This window comes from Dipteris shenzhenensis, chromosome 10 (genome assembly GCF_047967505.1).
Source record: "Dipteris shenzhenensis isolate YYH24624 ecotype China chromosome 10, Dip_SZ_1.0, whole genome shotgun sequence".
Taxonomy (NCBI): Eukaryota; Viridiplantae; Streptophyta; class Polypodiopsida; order Gleicheniales; family Dipteridaceae; genus Dipteris; species Dipteris shenzhenensis.
In genome coordinates, this window is record NC_141605.1 from 8,979,028 (window position 1) to 9,001,429 (window position 22,402).

At 44.1% G+C, this 22,402-nt stretch overlaps 1 protein-coding gene across 1 annotated transcript in view; it reads left to right on the top strand.

Annotated features, from left to right (window-relative positions):
• Positions 1 to 20,832, top strand: part of LOC147897368 (uncharacterized) — a 167,154-nt gene extending 146,322 nt beyond the window's left edge. Inside the window, exons 32-33 of the mRNA XM_087380859.1 lie at positions 19,529 to 19,984; positions 20,301 to 20,832. Coding sequence (XP_087236985.1) covers positions 19,529 to 19,984; positions 20,301 to 20,832 — 988 coding nt within the window. The remainder of the gene's footprint in view (positions 1 to 19,528; positions 19,985 to 20,300) is intronic.
• The last annotated feature ends 1,570 nt before the right edge of the window (positions 20,833 to 22,402 follow it).

Genomic DNA, 22,402 nt, shown 5'->3' on the forward strand with positions numbered 1-22,402 from the left:
CAGTGAACCTGTGCAGATCACGATTTGGGGCTGATCCCACTTGTCCTTGATGCCATTCTGCAGAGGAGTCAGTGCGGCATTGCCTTTGGGATTGCAGTCAGGCAAGGACTGTTTGGAAAGGGGTTGCTCGGATACTCAGCATCTTTCACACTTCCCCTTTCTTCATGACTTGGGGCTCGGTCGCATGGTTATCTCTTACCGGGCCCCAGGTGTTTTATGAGGGTGAGCCTTCTTCTTGGGCACTCTCGGTCGGCCGGCATGTGATAGAGCCCTGCTCTCTACAGGATGTACCACTTACTCCCTTCAGAGCTTCTCATGTTTCAGTGGACACCTCTTGGGAGATTTTGGCTAGCATTTCCTCTTGGCACATTTGGAGAGCCAGATGTACTGAGGCCTTGGATGGCACCCAGATACACCCATTACAGGTGTTCACGGGTATTTGGTCTGACAAGATTCACACTTTGATAGCCATATGGGCTAGCATGCAGGGCCCTTCACGGGTAGCCTCTTCTAGAAGGACTATATTTCTTCGAGTTTGGAGAGGTTCTCCCTTTTTCTCGGAGGTTTCTACCGGATTGAGATGGCACTATCAGCCTCAATCCTTTCTTTTTGGCTCTTGAGCTTTTCGTGCATTGCATGATGTATCCCGTATGGAGCTTGCTCTAACGGTTTTTCTTTAATACTTAATAGAAGTCTCTTTTTGCCAAAAAAAAAAAATTGCATAATGGGCTGTTATGGTGCCAAGATAGGATTTATTTAGTACCAGACTCAAAATACCGCCAGTTGGTTTTACAAGAAATGCACTCCTCTCCCATGGCTGGACATGCGAGTATCACTAAAACATATGAAAGAATCAAGCAGAGCTTTACCTGGGAAGCCATGGGGAGAGATGTGGTTAAATACGTGGCTGAATGCTTGCCTTGCCAATAGAATAAAGTGGACAACAAATTACCCGCAGGTTTCTTACAGCCATTGCCCATTCCAGAGGGTAAATGGACGCACATAGCAATGGATTTCATCAGAGGATTGCCTTCTACAGGAAGGGGATGGGACAGAATCTTTGTTGTGGATGGAATGACAAAATAGGCCCATTTCATACCCACTAAGACCTGGTATTCAGCATCAGAGGTTGCTTGGCAATTCATTGAGCATGTCTTTAGGCATCATGGTTTCTCTCAGGAAATTGTCAGTGACAGAGATGCAAAAATTTATGGGTCATTTTTGGTAGGAGATATTTACAGCAGTGGGTACTTTACTCACACCTAGCACTGCTTACCATCCTGAGACTAATGGACAGTCGGAAACGGTGAACAAATGGGTGGAGGAATATTTGAGGCACTTTTGTCATGATACTCAAAAGTCTTGGGATAAATGGTTGGCACTTGCTGAATTTTGCTACAATAATACCAAGCATCTCTCCATTGGCATAAGCCCGTTTGAGGCATTGTACGGATGCCAGGTCGGGATGCCTTCTTCAATTGCTAACGTGGCTGTGAAAAATCAGCAAGCACGGAATGACTTGGAGAGGATGGATGCCCAACTTCAATAGTTGGCAAAAAAGAATATGCAAGATGCCCAAGCCAAGCAGAAGAAATATGCGGATGAACACAAGAGATATTTGTCTTTCAAAGCGGGACATTATGTGCATTTGCTTCTCCATAAGAATCGTTATGCCTCGCTGAAAGGTAATACCAACACAAAGCTTGCTCATAGGTATTATGGTCCTTACATGGTCATCCGCAAGGTTGGAGAGGTAGCATATCAGTTGGAGCTACCTAGTACCTCCAAGATCCATGATGTTTTCCATGTGTCTTTGCTGAAACCACATGTTGGACAGCATGTCCATGTTCTTCGTGAGTTGCCACCTATGGATGAAGAGGGCCACATCCTCTATGTTCTGGAGTGCATCGTGGGTTTCAGAGACCATGTACTCTGAAACAAGGCATACATAGAGTATCTTATCAAGTGGCGAGGACTCCCTAAGGATGAAAATTTATGGCAGCCCAAAAGCATTGTCCAAGACCACCCTATCTTTTTTTTGCAAAAAAGAGACTTCTATTAAGTATTAAAGAAAACCATTAGAGCAAGCTCCATACGGGAATACGGGATACACCATCCAATGCATGAAAAGCTCAAGAGCCAAAAAGAAAGGATTGGGGCTGATAGTGCCATCTCAATCCGGTAGCAACCTCCGAGAAAAAGGGAGAACCCCTCCAAACTTGAAGAAATACTGTCCTCCTAGAAGAGGCTGCCTGTGAAGGGCCCTGCATGCTAGCCCATATGGCTATCAAAGTGTGAACCGTGTCACTCCAAATACCCATGAATACCTGTGATGGGTGTATCTGGGTGTCATCCAAGGCCTCTGTGCATCTGGCTCTCCAAATGTGCCAAGAGGAAATGCTAGCCAAAATCTTCCAAGAGGTGTCCACTGAAACATGTGAAGCTCTGAAAGGAATATGTGGTACATCCTGAAGAGAGCAGGGCTCTATCACCTGTCAGCGGATCGAGAGTGCCCAAGAAAAAGGCTCACCCTCATAAAACACCAGGGGCCCAATAAGGGATAACCATGCGACTGAGCCCCAAGTCATGAAGAAAAGGGAAGTATGAAAAATGTTGTGTGTCCGAGCAACTCCTTTCCAAACAATTCTCGCTTGATTGCAGTCTCAATGGCAATGTCGCACTGACTCCTTTGCAAAATGACAATGAGGGCAAGTGGGATCAGCCCCAAATCATGATTTCCACAGGTTCACTGCAATCCCTCCATGAATAGAAAGCCAAAAGAAAAGAGTGATCTTTCTATTTCTGAGGGATTTCCAGAGCCTCCTCCAAAAATTTCTACGCAAATCTGCGGTGATGAAGAAGCTATCCCAATGGGGGACTCTGGAGGGAATCCAATCTCTACTGCTCAGCTGAAATCTCCTGGCATTACCAACCGTGAAACGAAAGAAGGAAATCCCCCTCTCTCGATGCCCATGATCTATCCACTCCCACTCTCCTGGGTCCCACTGCAAGCCCCTGATAGGTGCACCTCCATATAACCACAACCTCCAGGATCCCAGGGCCAAGAGCAGAGGGTCGGGGTCTAAGTACCACTGCAAGCCTGCTCCATGGTCCACAAAACCAGCAATCTTGACAGGCTGAAAGGCAACCTCTAGAAGAATATCATCCGTGGATCTAGAGAGTACACCTCCATCCCCAACGTCAAAGACCAGAGCATCTTCCCCGAGACCTCGAAAAGCGATCACCTGTAGAGGAACTGCTGTCCTCAAAAAAGCTCCTATCTCATACCAGATTGATTAGTAGTTGTTGTTTGTTGCACTTTTTGGACAGCCATGTTGTGAAATTTTGAGGGCAGTTGAGTCAGTCCAGCATTGCCTTTAGGAGTGCAGACAAGCGAGGACGATTTGGAAGGTGTTGCCAGGATTCTTTGCATATTTCATAGAGCACCCTTCTTCATGACTTAGGGATCACTGGCATGGTTATCTCTTATTGGCCCTCAGGTCTTTTTCAAGGGACATGACTCATCATACGACGACACTCTATGGAGTCATGCTCTCTCCAAGATGTCCCCTTCACTCCTTTCAGAGCTGCTCATGCCTCGGTAGACACATCTTGGGAGATTCTGGCTAGCATTGCAGCTTTTGGAGGGCCACATGTACGGAGGCAATGGAGGGTTCACAGGTTCACCTTCCCAGTCTATGGCCAGTATATGCACTGATACTATACACACTCTGATGGCCATCTGGGCGAGCATGCAGGGATCCTCCAGAGCAGCTACAGCCAGGAAAGAGATTTTTTTCAGAGTTTGGAGAGGATCTATGTTCTTCTTTGAGTCTTCTTTAGGGTTGAGGTGGCATTTACAGCCTCCACCTTGGATTTTTGTTAGCTCCTTTTGAGCTGTTTTTTCTCTCATGCATGACATGATGTACTCCCGCATTTGAGCATGCTCTTGTGGCTTTCATTCATACTTAATGAAGTAATCTTTTTGACCATAAATAAATAAATTTGAGGGCAAATTTCTATGGAAAGGGAAGGCTGTAATGAAGGGAAAAAAGGGCCAACTTAGAGGCCCTTTAGATGGAAAATGTGGAGGGACTATAGAAGTCCCCATCCACCCTACTATGTACTTTTTTTATGTGACATCTAATCCTATCTACTCTTCCACCTCCTTCCTGCTACTCTCTCTCTCTCTCTCTCTCTCTCTCTCTCTCTCTCTCTCTCTACCTCATTCTCTCACTCCTGCCCCTTGCCTAGGATGCCAATTGCCTTATCATTATTCTTTCTCCAAACACGCTCATCAGCTTCATTTGTTGTTGGCTCTTTCTCTGTTCTTGAGACAACATCCCATAGATTCTTTGCATAAGCCACATATACCTAGATGAATCCAAGAACATTCCCAAACTCATCCTCTAAAAACACAACATAGTGCAGTTTCAATCTCATGGTAGTCACTCATAAGAGTGAAAACCATAAACTCCATCACGCATAGCAAGGACTAGCTACTATGACATCCCCACTGACGTCATCAACGCCCAACAGTGGGTGTAGACCATAGTATAAAAGTATGCTCTCACACATACAAATCCACAAACCCACACATACTTGAGCATCCATTTATACAAAGTCTTTGTACTGAGTTTCTGTCGGCACTCCGGAGGTGAAGGGCAAACTCAACCATGACGAAGGCTAGTACTAAAGGAGAAGGCTAATCAAAAAGTAGTCCAAATCTCTTCATTCAAGCTACAATTGCTTGTGAAGTCTAAACGATTTCATTTTAGTCTCTCCCAAACGAGCATCTAAATCTAAATCTAGCTAATAGGGCAACGCACCATTTAAGATAGAAAGAATTATCGCAATACCAATTTCAATCTCACGATAGTCACTCATAAGATTGAAAACCATAAACTCCATCACGCATAGCAAGGACTAGCTACTATGACATCCCCGCTGACGTCATCAGCACCCAACAGTGGGTGTAGACCATAGTATAAAAGTATGCTCTCACACATACCACACATACTTGAGCATCTATTTATACAAAGTCTTCGTACTGAGTTTCTATCGGCACTCTAGAGGTGAAGGGCAAACTCAGCCATGACAAAGGCTAGCAACCTAGTAGATAGTTGCCATGATGAAGGTAGTAACTTTGCATAAGCCACAACCTAGTAGATAGTTGCCAGGTTGCGAAATTCTGCCCATTCAACAATAGAGGCTTCAAATTTTGCTTTCTTCAAGGTATCCATGAATGTAAACTACTAAGCACTTTCTGATTCGGCTAGGAGTTAACAGCATGCTTCAAACAGCATGTCAAAAGACCTCTTATGTCATCTGTGAATGTTGCTTCTCAACCTCTTAGACTTCCATGTAATGTATCTCCCGTCAATGTAGACACTTGCCAAACTATATTTCTTCGTCCCACTCATGAGCAACTCGTCCCTCACAATCTATCGAATTCTAATCTCACAGGCGCACAAGACTAGTATGGCTTCGATACCAATTGTTGGAAATCAGATTAACTTTGAATCTCAAACCATAGCAGCTCTCATTAAATATTGATTGCAGTGAATTACAAAGTTGAAAGATCCGAAATGCACAGAGAAAATGACACAACCAAATACTCCTTTATTATCAAAGACTTGGGACAGTTCAATCCGACACACGATCTCACCACTACTTTGGATTGTCGCCCTTACAAAACTGTTTTAAATGACTCAGCTAATGGACCCTAGAAGACCCCTACATGCAGCCACACGCCGCGACTCTACACAGGCTAATAGCCTCGACAAAGAGGAGGAGAGAAACACCATTGTGAGCTTTTGTAGAAAATTCCTGCTGCCTTTAGTTCCTCGTAGTGGATCGCCACGTGAGGTCCATACACTGGACTGCCGCCATCAGTAGCCAATCATATTTCGTTTTGTCTGCTGCCCAATCACGAATAGTTGCCCACATCCATTGGCCAACCAGAATAGCCACCAATTACAACATGTACTTTACACCACTTCAAAACCTTAACCAAAATAAGTCTCCCCATGAAGGAGGATAACAACAAGCATTCCCAACATATACCTTTGCTAAAGGCCTATGAACTGCAGTGGGAATCGGGATTCTTGTTGAAACCCTTCATTGGGGAACCACCTCAAGAGCCCACACTGGACGATGCACCTGAAGTAGAGGACACTGAGATCTTGTTGATCCCAGAGCAAATTATTTTGCATAACTTCACTACGGGACGTCGAGGCACGACTCGCAAAATGTACCTTTTGAAGTTCAGAGGGCTCCCATCCACCGATGCCCAATGGGTGGACAGAGCTACATTTCGGGAGTGTCCTGAAATCCTGGATGCTTATGAGGAAGCATTTCAGTTGCGGACAACCGAATGAAAGACGGAGGGAATGTCATCCTGCTTCAACATGTATCCACTTGCTTGGTACTATTTCTTTTTGTTTTTCAATAGTATGCTTATTAAGAAATGAAATGTTTTCCTTCTGTTCAGTTACGGACAATGGGGACTAGGTCTAGCATTTGAGGGTGGACCCCCTTGCTTGGGGTTATGGGCATTAGTGACCCACAAGAGTGATGGCCTCTCTTTGAGAGGGACATCTAGAAACCACACCCCACCTGAGTACCCAAACATGGGACCAATCAAATGCACAGATTGCATACCGACCTAGGAACCATTCAAGAGAATGTTCCCTGAGCTTTGGGTGTGGGCCTGGCAACATGCCAAGAGTAATGGAGATACAAGATAAGACGACAAACAAATGAGCTCAGTATGGCTCAGTTATGACCTTAGAGTACGTCAATAGATAGTCTAAGCTGTTAGGAACCTGTGGGTGCGATCAGAATTAAATTCTGACAACTTTGAAATTTTAGGGTTTTTGGGAGTGACGTGGCAGCTGACACGTGGCAGCAGATTGCCACATGGAATCTGAGCTGGCAGGTCAGTCCACCTGTCCCACACATGTGGCAGCATGCATGGCAAGTGGCAGGGCATGCAGGCCAAGTGTTTGGCCCCAAATCTGGTAGATTTAGGGCAAGTAGTGGGCTGTCCTCTTTGGGACTGCAGCCCACCAAAAATCTGGGACAAGTGTCCACCTTCCACTCTAGGTCTAGGGGGGGGGCTGAGCCTATAAAAGAAGGCCTCTCCCCTTCATTCCTCACATGAAAATTTCGTCACTTTTCTTCTCCCTCCTTTTGAATTGATAGAAAGCACCGAGTAGTTTACATTGGTATCAGAGCTTAGGCAGTGGTCCTGTACTCTGTGCTTTCTCTTGTTGAGTCTCTCCTTCGTTGAGTCATCTTGTCATCATGGCAGCCAATGGACCTGACCCTCCTCCTAACCTGCATGAGTTGAGTGCTCTCTTGGCAAACATTGCTCAACAGGTTCAAGTGCTGGAAAGCAGCCAAGCAGGAACTCATGACATAGGGCCCCAATCCCAAGGAAGAGGCCGTGCGGACAACACCAACTCCAACAAGGAGGGAAGATCATCCTCTTCTTCCCCTCCTCGAGGTAGACGGCGTCATCGGAGTCCATCTCCTTCGAGACGTCCACGGAGAGGAAGGTATGCAAAGCATAAGGTACCTCTTGGAGATAAGCTCTTCAAGTTTACCAAGTACAAGGGAGAGGACAAGCCCGAGGTCTTGCTGGCCTGGATCCGAGACCTCGAGTATTTCTTTGAGGGGGACGAGTACGAAGACAAGGCGAAGATCCGGTTTGCCGTCCTGCACATGCAAGACCGTGCTTCACTCTGGTGGGCAGCTATGGTCAACACTGGACAGCAAGCCCACACCTGGAAGCACTTCAAGAAGAACTTGATGAGGCACTTCCTGCCTAAGGAGTTTAAGAGAGATACAATGGTGCAGTGGGACATCCTCCGCCAACGCCAAGAAGAGAAAGTCAGTGAGTATGTTGATCGTTTTTGGGATACTTTGTTAAAAGTTCAAGCATTCAGTAGGAAGGATAAAAAAGAGCAACAAAGGAAGTTCTTTGCTGGCCTACGGTATATCGTTCAGCATGAGGTGGACATTGCCACTCCTACTTCTCTCGAAGACACCATCAACATCGCCTTGAAGGTGGAGAAGAAACAATCTTTCTCCAACAAGCGGAATGGCAGCAACAACAAGCGGAAGTCCCAGGGAACCTCTTCCAAGGAACAAAAGGGTAAGGAGACAGCAAAGGACGCACCAAAAGAGCAAAAGTCAGCCAGCCAGCCTCCTTCGAAGAAAGCAGCCCGCACTTTCAGCTCATTGTCTCCACAACAGAAGCAAAAGTATTACTCCGAAGGGCGGTGTTTCAAGTGTGGCGATCGAGGCCACAACTTCTACGAATGCCCTCAAGCTGCCAAAAACAACAGCAACAAAGAAGCAGCCCTCAAAAAGCCAGTTTTGGTAGTCAACAAGGTGGAAGCACCTCCAAAAAAGGGAGCTGTAAACGACACCCATAGTTTGTTGAAAACATGGGGTCAGGTAAAGGATCAATCCGCTTTGTTTTTGTTTGATAGTGGAGCTACTCACAACTTTATTTCTCATGAGATGGCACAGAACTTGGGGATAGCCCCAGAGGATAAAGGAGAAGCCTTGGAGGCAACTGCAGCCTTCAAGAACCAAGAAGAGAAGGTGTACCCCATCATCGGCAAGCTTCGGGTACACATCCAGGGGTACTTGGATCATCTACCCTTCATGGTGGCACCACTTCAAGGATCAGATGTAATTCTCGGCATGCCCTGGCATAAGCAAGTCAACCCCCGAATCGATTATGTGAAGAATATTCTAACTCTCCAACATAAGGGTAGAGATGTGAGCATTACAGCGGGAGTTTCAGGAAACACCATTCCTATGGTAAGTCATGCACGATCTCCCAATTTGCTTAAGAAAGGAGTATGTTCTTTTCTAGTGTTTGTACGCGATAAGCAACCAAGTGAAGAAAAGTCAGATCCTCTCACAAAAGAAAGATTAGATTTCCTTCAGGAATTCTCTAGTTGCTTCTCTCAGGAACTTCCTAGTCACCTCCCTCCTGAGAGACCAGAGGATCACAAAATTGACATAGTTCCAGGGTCTTCACCTCCAAATAGACCCCCATATAGAGTTAGTCAATCTCAACAAGATGAAATCTTCAAGCAAGTCCAAGAACTCTTGGACAAGGGATTGATCCAACCCAGTAGTTCTTCTTTTTGCTCTCCTGTCTTACTAGTCCAAAAGAAGGATAAAACCTTCAGGATGTGCATAGACTATAGAGCCTTAAACAAACAGACGGTTAAGAATCGTTTCCCAATTCCTCGTATAGACGATATCTTTGATCGTTTAGGAGGATTTGAAATTTTCAGCCGCATAGATCTTAAGAGTGGCTACCATCAGGTACGAGTTGTACCTGAGGACATTCATAAAACAGCCTTCCGAACCACATTTGGGCTGTATGAATATATGGTAATGCCATTTGGCCTTACTAATGCCCCAGCCACGTTCAATCGACTGATGGAACGGTTGTTCAGGAACTATAGACAGTTCACTGCCGTCTTCTTTGATGACATCCTCATTTTCAGCAAGAATGAGGAAGAGCATAAGGAACATCTAAAGATTGTATTTCAAATCTTAGCTAAAAATGCTCTTTACATCAATGAGAAGAAAAGTGAGTTCTTTCTGCCTGAGATTCACTATCTTGGTCACATTATCTCACGAGAAGGTGTCTGTATGGACCCAGCCAAGTTACAGACAATTGTAGAGTGGCCTGACTTGAAGAATGCCCATGAGGTAAGGTCTTTTCTAGGCCTATGCTCATATTACCGAAGGTTTATTTGGCATTTTGCTGAACTTGCAGCCCCTCTACATGATCTCACTAAGAAAAATCTAAAGTTCAGATGGACCCAAAAAGAAAAGGACTCTTTTAATGCTCTAAAGCATGCCCTGACTACAGCTCCTGTACTTATCATTCCTGACTTAAGGAAACCATTCCTAGTAGCAGCTGATGCCAGTGGCGATTGCCTTGGGGCTTCTCTTACCCAGGATGGTCATGCTGTGGCCTTTGAAAGCCGACGGCTAAGAGATGCTGAACTTCATTATGATATCTATGAAAAAGAACTCTTAGCTGTAATTCATGCTCTCAAACTTTGGAAACATTATCTTTTAGGGATAGATTTTCTTGTAAAAACTGATCATGAAAGTCTTAAATATTTTCTAACTCAACCTTTGATCAGAGAGAGACATATGAAATGGTCTACCTTTCTGCAATCATTTCATTTTCAGATACAATATACTCCTGGAAAAGAGAATGTAGTGGCTGATGCCCTTTCTCGTAGACCACGGCTTCACCATATTTCAGTTCCCTATCATGATGAGCTAACAGCCCTCAAAGAATTCTATGAGGGAGATGCTGATTTTGCTCAGCCATGGGCACATTTGAAAGATGGAGGCACCCATCATGCCTATCACATCAGGGATGGCTATTTATTCATGGAGAACAAACTATGTATCACAAAGCAGCTTAGATCTAAAGTGATGGAGGAAAGCCATAACCCACCCTATGCTGGTCATAGGTATTGTGGCCACCTTTTCAGCCATGGATAAATTTTTCTACTGGCCTAGCATGAAAAAGGACACTGCTGCCTACATTTTAGCTTGTCTCGCATGTCAAAAAGCTAAATATGAGAGAGGAAAACCCAAGGGTTTACTTCAGCCCCTACCCATTCCTGAGAGACCATGGGAACATATCACCATGGACTTCATTACAGGAATTCCCAGGACCAATCAAAATCATGACATGATTTGGGTGATAGTAGATCGATTCAGCAAGCAAGCCCACTTCATTCCTTGCAGAAAGAATCTCAAGGCACCTGAAGCTGCCCATTTATTTATTAGACACATCTTTAGACACCACGGCATGCCCAAGTCTATAGTATCAGATAGAGACTCAAAGTTCACTAGTAACTTTTGGCAGGCTTTGTTTGAGAACCTTGGAACTCTTCTAAGTTTCTCCTCAGCTTTTCATCCTCAAACGGATGGCCAAACTGAAGTTACGAATAGTACACTCTTGGATTTGCTGAAATTTTATGTGCATGACCAGCAAACCTTTTGGGAGAAATTCCTTCCTCTTGTGGAGTTTGCTTATAACAACACAATTCATTCCTCCACTGGAAAAGCTCCTTTCGAAATTGTATATGGTAGATCTTTACCAACTCCACTCATGCAAACAAAAGAGAAAATCTTTGCCGCTGATCAATTCGTGGAGGATTATGACTCTGCTTATGCCACGGTTCGAGCAGCCATTCAAAAGGCACAGGAGAAACAAAGAGCAGCTGCAAATAAAAGACGGAGGGCGTTTGCAGTGAAAGAAGGCCAATGGGTCTTATTGAAATTTGAGAAAGCCCGGTTAAAAACCAAAGTGGGCAAAAAGCGCATCTACTTCAAGCTATCCTTTCGATATTATGGTCCTTTTCAAGTGTTGCAGGTAATAAATGATGTCTCGGTCCGATTGAGACTCCAGAGCATTGGAAGATCCACAATGTCTTCCACGTAAGCTTGGTGAAACCCTTCATTGGGGAACCACCTCAAGAGCCCACACTGGACGATGCACCTGAAGTAGAGGACACTGAGATCTTGTTGATCCCAGAGCAAATTATTTTGCATAACTTCACTACGGGACGTCGAGGCACGACTTGCAAAATGTACCTTTTGAAGTTCAGAGGGCTCCCATCCACCGATGCCCAATGGGTGGACAGAGCTACATTTCAGGAGTGTCCTGAAATCCTGGATGCTTATGAGGAAGCATTTCAGTTGCGGACAACCGAATGAAAGACGGAGGGAATGTCATCCTGCTTCAACATGTATCCACTTGCTTGGTACTATTTCTTTTTGTTTTTCAATAGTATGCTTATTAAGAAATGAAATGTTTTCCTTCTGTTCAGTTACGGACAATGGGGACTAGGTCTAGCATTTGAGGGTGGACCCCCTTGCTTGGGGTTATGGGCATTAGTGACCCACAAGAGTGATGGCCTCTCTTTGAGAGGGACATCTAGAAACCACACCCCACCTGAGTACCCAAACATGGGACCAATCAAATGCACAGATTGCATACCGACCTAGGAACCATTCAAGAGAATGTTCCCTGAGCTTTGGGTGTGGGCCTGGCAGCATGCCAAGAGTAATGGAGATACAAGATAAGACGACAAACAAATGAGCTCAGTATGGCTCAGTTATTACCTTAGAGTACGTCAATAGATAGTCTAAGCTGTTAGGAACCTGTGGGTGCGATCAGAATTAAATTCTGACAACTTTGAAATTTTAGGGTTTTAGGGAGTGACGTGGCAGCTGACACGTGGCAGATTGCCACATGGAATCTGAGCTGGCAGGTCAGTCCACCTGTCCCACACATGTGGCAGCATGCATGGCAAGTGGCAGGGCATGCAGGCCAAGTGTTTGGCCCCAAATCTGGTAGATTTAGGGCAAGTGGTGGGCTGTCCTCTTTGGGACTGCAGCCCACCAAAAATCTGGGACAAGTGTCCACCTTCCACTCTAGGTCTAGGGGGGGGGCTGAGCCTATAAAAGAAGGCCTCTCCCCTTCATTCCTCACATGAAAATTTCGTCACTTTTCTTCTCCCTCCTTTTGGATGATGCAGCAGAACCTCTCCAGCTCCTTGGGTGCAGCCAGCTTCTCCCCAGGCCATTCTCTCACCTCAGCAGCACTTTCTCTCTCTACAACAGCACATTCTCTCTCTACAGTTCCAGCCTCTCCTCTCCAGAAATCTGCCCCCTCTCAGCTCTTCTGGAACAGCAGCAGCATCCTCTCCTTCACCTAGGCTGGAGGAGCCACAGCCCCTTTCTCTCTCCTGCTGCAGTCTTTCTCTCTCTTCTGCAGAATTTCTCTCTCTACTGTTCCAGCCCATTTCCCTTGCAAAAATCTGCCTTTCTGTGCACCTCTGGAACAGCAGCAGCTCCTCTCTTACATCTCCTCCCTTGGGATCAGCATTGGCACTCTCTCTCTACAGCTATCACTCCATAAAAGCTTTCTCTCTCTAGCCTACAGGCTGTTTTTCTAAGCTGTTCTCATTCCAGCCCCATTTCCACACTCCCCTCACCCAAGGTAGCTTCAGAGGCATCAAGGACTTCATCTACAAAAGGGTCAAGTCACGAAGGGAGCCTGTATTGTCAAGTTTATCTCATTTACAGCACTATTTGATGTTGTTTCTACTATCTTTCTAGAAACTAGTGTTTGTCTCTAATGTTGGATGTAAGTGGTGATTGTTGCAGGCTTCTTCCTTGTGGATTGGGCAAGCCAAGAGCTGAAACCTGAGCTTGGAGTCCTCCTTTTTGTTGTCTACCTTGTACATATGCTTTTGAGTCTTGTATCTAGGTCCTAGGTTTTCACTGAGTTCATCAGTTTGGAAGGTGCATTGCACCTTGGTCTTGTATCTCCATTTTCAAGAATAAAGTGAGCCTGGATAAGGGGGGGGGCCCGTCTTGGCCCCTCAATCATATTGCATTCTCCAATGATGTCACTTTGTGTTTAAGCTGTATAAGTCTTAATTCCAGCTTAATTGCAAACTCTTAAGTTCAAGTATATGTGTTTGGCAACTCGCAATCATCTCATTCAATTGCCTCTGCAAAATCCGTTGTTTGAATTGATAGAAAGCACCGAGTAGTTTACATTGTTCTTGAAAAGGTCACCATCCACCTAAGCTACATGTCTTCAGCATGGACCCAATCCAAGCATCAGGTTGCATTAATTTGCTCAACTCTCCTTCTACTTTTTTCACTCCCACTTGGACCACTTCATATAACAAGAGTCTCAAGGCTTGCCAAGATCATTAAGGATTGAGTCATTCCATGTGATACGCTGTCTAGCAATCTCTTCATCTAAGGAGGGAGGGATAGTAAAAATCACCTATTGCTGTCCATCCTATCACCACTTGAGGAAGGTTTATAGGACCGAATGTACAAGATAGAAAAATCCTTCCGGTCTTGTCCTAGCATAAGGTCTCTAGTACTTAATAGTAACTTGCAAAGCAAAGCCCTACATTGCAAATTTGAATCAAAGATATTGAGACCCCCTTCATGCGATGGGAGAATCAAGGTCTCCCAAGCCACAGTGGCTCTGGTAGCTACTAAACCATCAAGCCCACTCCATAAAAAATTCCTGATTGGCCTTTTGAGTTGAGTAATCTAGTCCCTAGAATGGCATCAACATGAGCAAACAAAACAAGATGTGAACAGCAGCACCTTGACCACTACCACTCTAGGAGCAAGGTCAAGTCTAGTAGAACTACATAAGAGGAGTTTCCTCCTAATACTCTCCAACACCGGACCAAACTGCTACAAGGGGGAGCTGCCCACACCAACTTGACAACCCATTACAGAGATGGCCCTTTTATTCCATGTAAAACAAAATCCATCCCTCAATCTAGGGTGCCATCATCGCTGACCCAAAAGCGATTATTAATTCCAATTAATAAGTGCATGTACTACAATGCAGAATAAATTCAATGCTTCCCTAAAGGAGGTAAGAGTTTGTAGAGTAGACTCTATAAAACAGCAGTGTCATCTGCAAGCTCACTATCTAGAAGCTCCTCATGTTGCTTGAGGGGAAGTCATTGGCCAAAAATATTTGTCTGAGATCTCAAGAAGAAGCTTGAGGCATCATGCAAGGAATAAATATAGAAAAGGGACTAGAGGTCGGACTGATCTGGAAATCTGAAATCTCTCTCCTCACCCCTCTGATAAGCACCTGGCTATGGGCTGATTTGTTTTGATCCAAGCATCATCTGAGAAACCAAAACGTAGTTCGATTACTCTGAAAGAAATACCAATCCACTCTGTCATAGGCTTTCTCAAAATCCAAGAGTAGAATGGCCAAACTCTGACTATGAAGTGTAGCCCACTCTATTGCTTCCCAAAAAGAAAAATATTATTTAACCGTGCAGAAAGCTATTCCATATATTGTGAATAAGATCTGGCAAAAGAGGTTGTAGCCCCAAGTTGATTGCCTTTGCCAAGATATCATACATCATGCCCAAGAGGTGATGGGCCTTCAAATTCCCACATCCCCCTTTGGGACAAGATGAATGAGACCCTCTGTATGGTTACCGTCATGTCCTAAAAATTATTGATAAAAGAGGGGGCTAGCCCATCTAGACCAAGACATTAGCCCTTGTGAAGAACAAAAAGAGTAGTCTCGAATTCCACATGGGTGAAAGGTGCATCAAGTAAAGTCCTCATATCCGACTTCACTAATCCAGGAATACCACCAAACCCTCTACCTGCCAACTTCCCAGCAGGAGTGCCTAAATCCAAAGTAAGAAGAGAGACCTAATCAATCGGGGTCCTAGATTGCTGGTTGAGGTGTGTGTGTGGGGGGGGAGGGGGGGGGGGGGATCGGCTTCAAGACTGGACACTTCATTTGCCAAGGTCGGCATGTCGTCCCTTGAAGCTGTCTCACATAACAGTTTCTTCTTTGAATAAGGTTCTTCAGCCCTTGCCTTGGGTTTCACAACGGGCAAACAACCTTTGGCATATGAATCGTCCTGCAAAATGGTGGCGAGGGAGATTGCAAGGGATTTGGAAATCTAAAATTCCTCTTTGACAACAGGTTTTCCTCTGGAGAATATTGCTAGGAGTTCTTCCGTCTGGACAGTTTTTGTCACACCGACATGTTTCTGAACCTGATTGTCACAGATGCTTGGCTCCACAAGAGTCAGTGCCTCATCTTCTTTGGCATTGCTCTCACACTCCTGACTTTTTAGGATTGCTCCGCCAGCATTTACAAACCAGATTTCCCAGTGCAGCTTTTGGAAAATCTTTCTAGTTATTTGGGATTCACCCACACCGACAAGGTTTTGATTTGTTTTTTGTATGGGTTCGGTATTAGGCACTATGGACTCTTTGGAAAGATAGAAATCATAGAGTCTTTGGTGATCCCTTTTTCCCCCTATACTCCTTCTTCAGGCGCTCTTTGTAGCAATCTTTTTTTGATTGCTTGCAAACAGGGACTTTTCATCATGATGTATATTTGTCATATCTTGAAATCTTCTCTTGATGTACTTGAGCACATCTTGCTTTGGGATTGTGACTCTGTGATATAACAAATAACTCTTTTCACCCAAAAAAATAAGTGTGTGTGTCTTATATTGAGGTTTTCTCTTGATGTATTTGGGCACTTCCCTTTTTGGGATAGTGACTTTGTAATATAATGCAAAAGAAATTTCACCAAAAAAAAGAAGTATGTGTGTGCGTGCGTGTGTGTGTGATTTAGTCTTTAGTGATCCCAATTTTTCTTTGTTTGCTTTCTTTAAGTGTTCTCTGTAGCAATCTTTCTTTGATTGCTTGCAGACTCGCCAGATAGATCAGGATGCATATTTGGCTTATACTGAGATCTTCAGTTGATGTATTTTCTAGCTCTTTTCTGAGGTGACTATTCTTGTAATATAATCAATCAAAGATTTCACTTTTTTTTTAAAAAGAAGCTTTACAAGCCCTTTCTTCCAAGAATCCGAAATGTATTGATTTTGCCAAGCACTATTTATCATTTGCAGCAAAGGAGACGAGATCAATAGTGAGACCATCCCAGCCTGGAGATTTCCATCTACCACATGATTTAACAGCATCACTTAACTCTCTTTGAGTGAAAGGAGTTTCAAAATCCAAAGCCTATGTTGGTGAGACAATGCAAGTGACATGCTGTAATAATTTCTTCCTTGCTGAAATAGCCTCCTGTGATGGAGAATCCGCTTTCCCAAATTGAGCAAAAAAATGATGAACACAAGCTGCAGCAAGTTGTGCTCGAGAAGAAGTCCAAACACCATCTGAGAAAAGAGCCCTGCAAATACTTTGAAAGTGCCTCTTATAGTGTAAGCCTTTTAAAAAGGCTTTGGATGAATATCCTAAATCCAAAAAAGCCCTCTGTCGTGCCCGTGTCTCCCATTTAGAGATTTTTTATTGTCATTGCATTGGAGATAGTCTTTAGCCTGACATAAATCTCACACACTTTGCAAAGCAACTCTTTGAGCGCTGAGAGCATCCAATGGTCATGGGTTTTTTCTCCACCGTTGGCTTTGCAGGAGCCCAGACACTTGTATTTTCTTAATTCAAAAGGGATCTCCTCTGTGTCAAATGTCATTCATGATGATGGCACTCTTCTATATTTTCCTTTGGCTGCTGTAAAATATGGTTTGGGAATGCATTATCGTCCTAGCAAGCCATTCCTGGGATGCTTCAGCCTTTTCAGCCAGTACCACCTTTAGAACTTCAAGACAAGCTTCAGGATTGGACTCTTCTTCCAACACAATGAATTCGTCCTTTGAAGCTGTCTCATATTACAGTGTCATCTTTATATAAAGTTCTGCTATTTCCACCTTGGGCATTAGATAGGGCTAATCAGATTTGGGGTTTTCATCATCCAGTCAAATGGTGGAGAAAAAGATTGAAACACATTTGGCACTCTAAGGTCTCTCTTCGACAACAGGTCTTTTTATGGCATCTTCTATTTGGGGTTCTTTTATCTGGACAGCTTTTATCACGCATACGTATTGCTCCGGCTATTTGTCGTCGATGTTTGGCTCCGAGGGAGTCTATGTCTCATAATTTTTGGCACTACCCCGAGACACGTGACTTCTTGGGAATCCTTCAGCAGAGATTGCGACGGAGCTAATCATTCACAGACTTCATGAGATCCTACTAGAGTTGGGAGGCCCTTCGAAACCTCATACTAGGGGGATTTTTTATAGGATGAGGGCTACTCACTTGGGTAGGAGCTCAGAGGTGAGATTTGCAAATCACCTATTCTCAAGGCTTGGGATGCAGTGTGAGAGACACTTTATCCAAGGCTTCCCACATCGTTTGAAGAGAGGAGGCGACAGCCCCTCCTTTTCAAGACCTTAGATCGGACACACCATTGGGCAGAGACCCAACCTCTTTTGGGGAGGTTTTACTCAAACAGTGACCTGCATAGTGGGAGAGTGGTTTTCTTTCACGGAAACTAGAGATAGAGAGTTTAAGAACCGAAAGGATGATAGAGGAGATTGAGAGAGTAGTCGAGCAGTTTTTCACGACTGGAGGAGCCACATGTTGCACAATCTCATTCATGGCTTGGGTATTTTTACAAGACATGAGACCTTGCTTTTGGTAGCGGGTACGTTAGGTCAGTCCTCATTCACATTTACGGTGCGGGACGTTGGCAAGATGCAGAGACGAGGTTAGGATGGAGGACTTTGGAGGATGTATGCCTTAGTGAGTCAGGATAGTAGCTCAATATCAAAGGAGATGTTACATTAATTTAAGTCCATGCACAACGAAGGAGGCGGCTTTGAGGCTTTTGGATTTGGGAGAGGGGACTCTTGCAGAGGCTGCAATGGGACCCAAGAGAGTTGTTTTGGAAAGATCTTACATATTTGCAACCACATATGCGCACATGTGCACACACATGCACGCGTGCACACATGAAAGAGAGAGAAATATGTGTCCTCCTCCTTGTACCAATCTTCTAGGAGTCCCCTTACTCAAATCTTCAGCGCATTATCACATCTAGCTTCATGTTCTTTAATCTCTGCTTGAATTCAGTCTTACTTGCTTTGGTATCCACTTCCACAATCACTTCCTTCTTAGTGGTTTGTACTTCAATGTGAACTAGATCTTTGACAGTAGAAACTAGCTGCGGGGTAGGGGGGGAAGCCTTACAAGATTTTACAGCTTCAATAATTATTGCCTGCTTACTAGGCCTTCTAGAACCTGAAGTCGAACCTTTACCTCAGCTAGTTCCAGTTGGAGCTCTCTCTACTTGCTGCTGATAAAAGATCTGATCCTGTTGCCCAAGGATGGGTCGTTTTGAGCCTTCTTGTTGGTAATTGTGTGCATAGGGAGAGGGTGTCATGGCCGCAACTGTAGAGTACCAAGTCGTGATGGAGGTTGAAGGAGTTAAGGGGGACTGGGAGGAGAGGGTAGGCCAGTCCATAATTGGTTGTATGTATAACTCCCTAGCTGAACCTACCCCTGGGTTGGGTCGGGGGTTTAGCCCAACTCGGGGTTAGGGTTAGTTTGCTGTTGACGAAAGTAGGGGGGGGACTTTGTTGTTGACGAAACTAGAGGGGTTGGACAGTCAGGGCTGGAGGCTGCTGGCTACCGGCGGCTACTAGCGGCTGTTGGCTGCTGGTGGGCTGCTGCTGGCAGTTGAAAAGAAACGAAAAAAGGAGCAAACGAGGCGGCAGGCGATGACCGGCCGAGAGAGACACACACAGAGAGAGAGAGAGAGAGAGAGAGAGAGAGAGAGAGATTATATGTGGATGTAAATTATAAATGTTCAGATGGTTTTCAAACAATCACATTGTGATGTGTCCTATTCTTTTGAATTTCTGGCAGTAGTATATAGGCTTTATCTTTCCTTTATGAGGATTGTATTTTTCTTCAAGCCTAAAAGGAAGCTTATAGGCAAAGAAAAACAAATCACATAGTATTAATCTGCAGATGGATGCCTATCTAGTTAAAATGCCTCCACTTTTTAATGTTTTACACTCTAATTCACCCTTTCCAATTAATTTTTGTTCATCCCCAGTGAGCGAAAACAGAAGCTAGAATTGCTGTCTGCTGTTTTTCGAGCATGGAGGGCCCAATTCCAGCAGGCATTGAATGTTTCTTCCTTCATCAACAACAGAAAGCACCACATTAAAGGCTGTGTGTGGTCAGGATGGTTGTCTTTGGCTGGGCAGTCACATCAGGCCAAGAGGCTCAGGTATCAATGCCTCCAATCTACCCTCCGTTCTACTTTGAATGCTTGGCGTAAAGCCTGTCATAAGCATAGTGAAGAACGCAGAAACCGTGAAGCTGAGGCTGCAAGCTTTGCTGCATGGAAATGCATGCATATTGGATGGGTCCAATGGACATCCTATGTGGGTTTTTGCAAGGAAAGAGTAAAGGCTTTGGAAGATTGTTTGGCACTTATCCAGTCTCGCCAATTTTGTGAATCTGTTCAAGAGATGATTCGTGCTTGGAAGGATTACACATCAGAAAGGTGGGCTTTTACTGCTGCCCAAAACTAATGGAGCATCTTATAGTCTCTAGTTTGTGCAAGTGAATGCTTCACACTACATACTGAAAGTAGCTAGCATTGATTTTTCCTTGCCTTTCTATCAACATTTTATAATCTACACACAGAATAATACATAATTTAAATTTGTCAATTAAGAAATAAATTCATATAGATTTTGTTTTTAAGGTGACTTGGAGCTCTGTTTAATTACATGCAGAGCGGGATTCGGATGCTACAGTGACATTAACAATATGGAACCTGATAAGCATACTAATGCATCAACTGAGATTGTTTGCAGGGGAAAAAGAAGAGAGCACTCATGGGCGGCAGAGGCCTCGTATAAAAGGCATAAGCTAGCTGATTACCTTACTGCCTGGCATCACTACACTCTTGCCTCTAAAGACTCAGCTTCCTCACTCAGAGGTACAATACAAGTCTACAAACAGAAGGGCAGCAACCACATTCGGTCAATGGTTGGATCAAGGTACAGGTTTAGGCAAGGTTTTGGACACATTTCCAATTATGGAAATGGTGATATGAAATTTCACGACATTTCTACTCCCAGTGTTATCATTGAGGAGTTAAATTCTCCAGTGGAAGAATTTGAAGGGTCATCCCTCACACGCCCTTCAGAGTTCAGTCCTGAAGTGGTGGTAGAGAATGAAGACAGTAATCCAGGGAGTAATGGTTCCGATGTTCGTTTTGGCCCACCTGCATGCTTATTGGAAAATGGGCCATTGTGGAGCTCAGTTAGATCCACTGACCAGCTTACTCTTGAAGCTGAAGATGATTGGCCCTTCAACGATTCAGATGTAGAGTTCACCAGATAATTGTGCTTGCAGATAATGTCAATATGGCTTGATGTGATCTTTCTCAAAAGGGATTAGGCATGCCATGTTCAAAGGTCAAACAGAGGCTTACAGGCCCTATTGCAGCTTGATCAGGTCAGTGTGTACATGGAAGGTGCTGGTCATTGCAGCTCAAAGTAGACCTTAAAGGACCAGGTTGAATTGGTTGAGGCCACTCATTAATGTACCCCATCGCCATTGGTCGAGGAAAGTTGAGATGGAAAAGGTGGTTGAAGGATCAAGCTTTGAGTCACCTTGTTATGGAACAACCTCATGACCACTGAAGGCGGTCAAAGTTCTAAAAAAACAGGTCAAAGGAGGTTGTTTGAAGCAGGCTGAACCCAATGTTCTTAGAGAGCCAAGTCCAAATAAGAATTGCCCGGGCTGGTTGTATTGATTTGCCAAGGGAAAAGAAGAATGACAAGAAACCTATCATTGTTCATTTGCCTCCCTTTTCCTTTCTCATATATCTTTTGAATGTCAAATTTTCATATAGTGGTCTCTATTCTGGTGTATCAGGCCCAAGGATAACGATGAAAAACTAGGAAAAATTGCTCGACCTCAAGTCAGGGCTAAGATGATTATCTTTTCCCTGGGACAGTTACGTGTGTACTGCATAATTTTAGACAACGGCTTCTGCAAACAAGAGCAAAAATCACCATTTTCCACCAGCATATTGGCATCGTTCCCCTAAACCATGACAAGTTATTGCTTTTCATGCTCATTATGCAAAAGGTGCTCAGGAACACACTTTGCAACAATCAATCTGTCCCCTCAAAACTGAAACTGAGCAAAATTAAGTTCTACCATCAAGAAAAAGCTGTACGAGCATAGCTAACATTAACAAATGTACAACTTGGTGGACAGCCTCACGCAGATGCCCTATCATGTAACGTTCAGGATCTGTGAAAGCAAAAGGTTTTTGTACTTGAAAGTACCTAAGTGATATAATTCAACATTGGGAATCTGACCTCTCCAATTCTTATTACTCATTGCTATCTTGCAAGATTAAATTAAGTAAACTACAGTGTGCTCAGTTTAAGTCCTCCATCAACATTCATGCATGTGGTACCCAGCTTCTCTAAACCAGCGCTCCCTGAACCCTTCAATAACAAGTTGTAACCCTTCATGCTGAGATGAAGGCAAGGAAGATTGAGTCGCAAAGAAATCAAATCCAATGCTTTCCACGCCAGATTTAGTACGAATCTATAATGTTATAAAGAGCATAGGTAGACGCCATATATCCCTAGATATCCCTTAATCTCCAAATTCATGACCTAATATATAAGGTATCATGCATACCTCAAATGCCATTTTGCTGCACACTGCCTTTCGGTTTCTCTTTTCCTGACATTGTACCTTATGTTTGGAATGCTTGATAGAACCCGCCCACCTTTGAATGCTCACTGCCACCTATTCGGTATTCATTGAAATATCACTCTGTCCAAACTACAATAAATAAGCATAGGTGTGGCTAAAAGCTCTGAACAACACTTCTCTTGCCCAATTCTCACCCCACATGCAAAAAAAACCATAGGTAAAAACAAGAAAT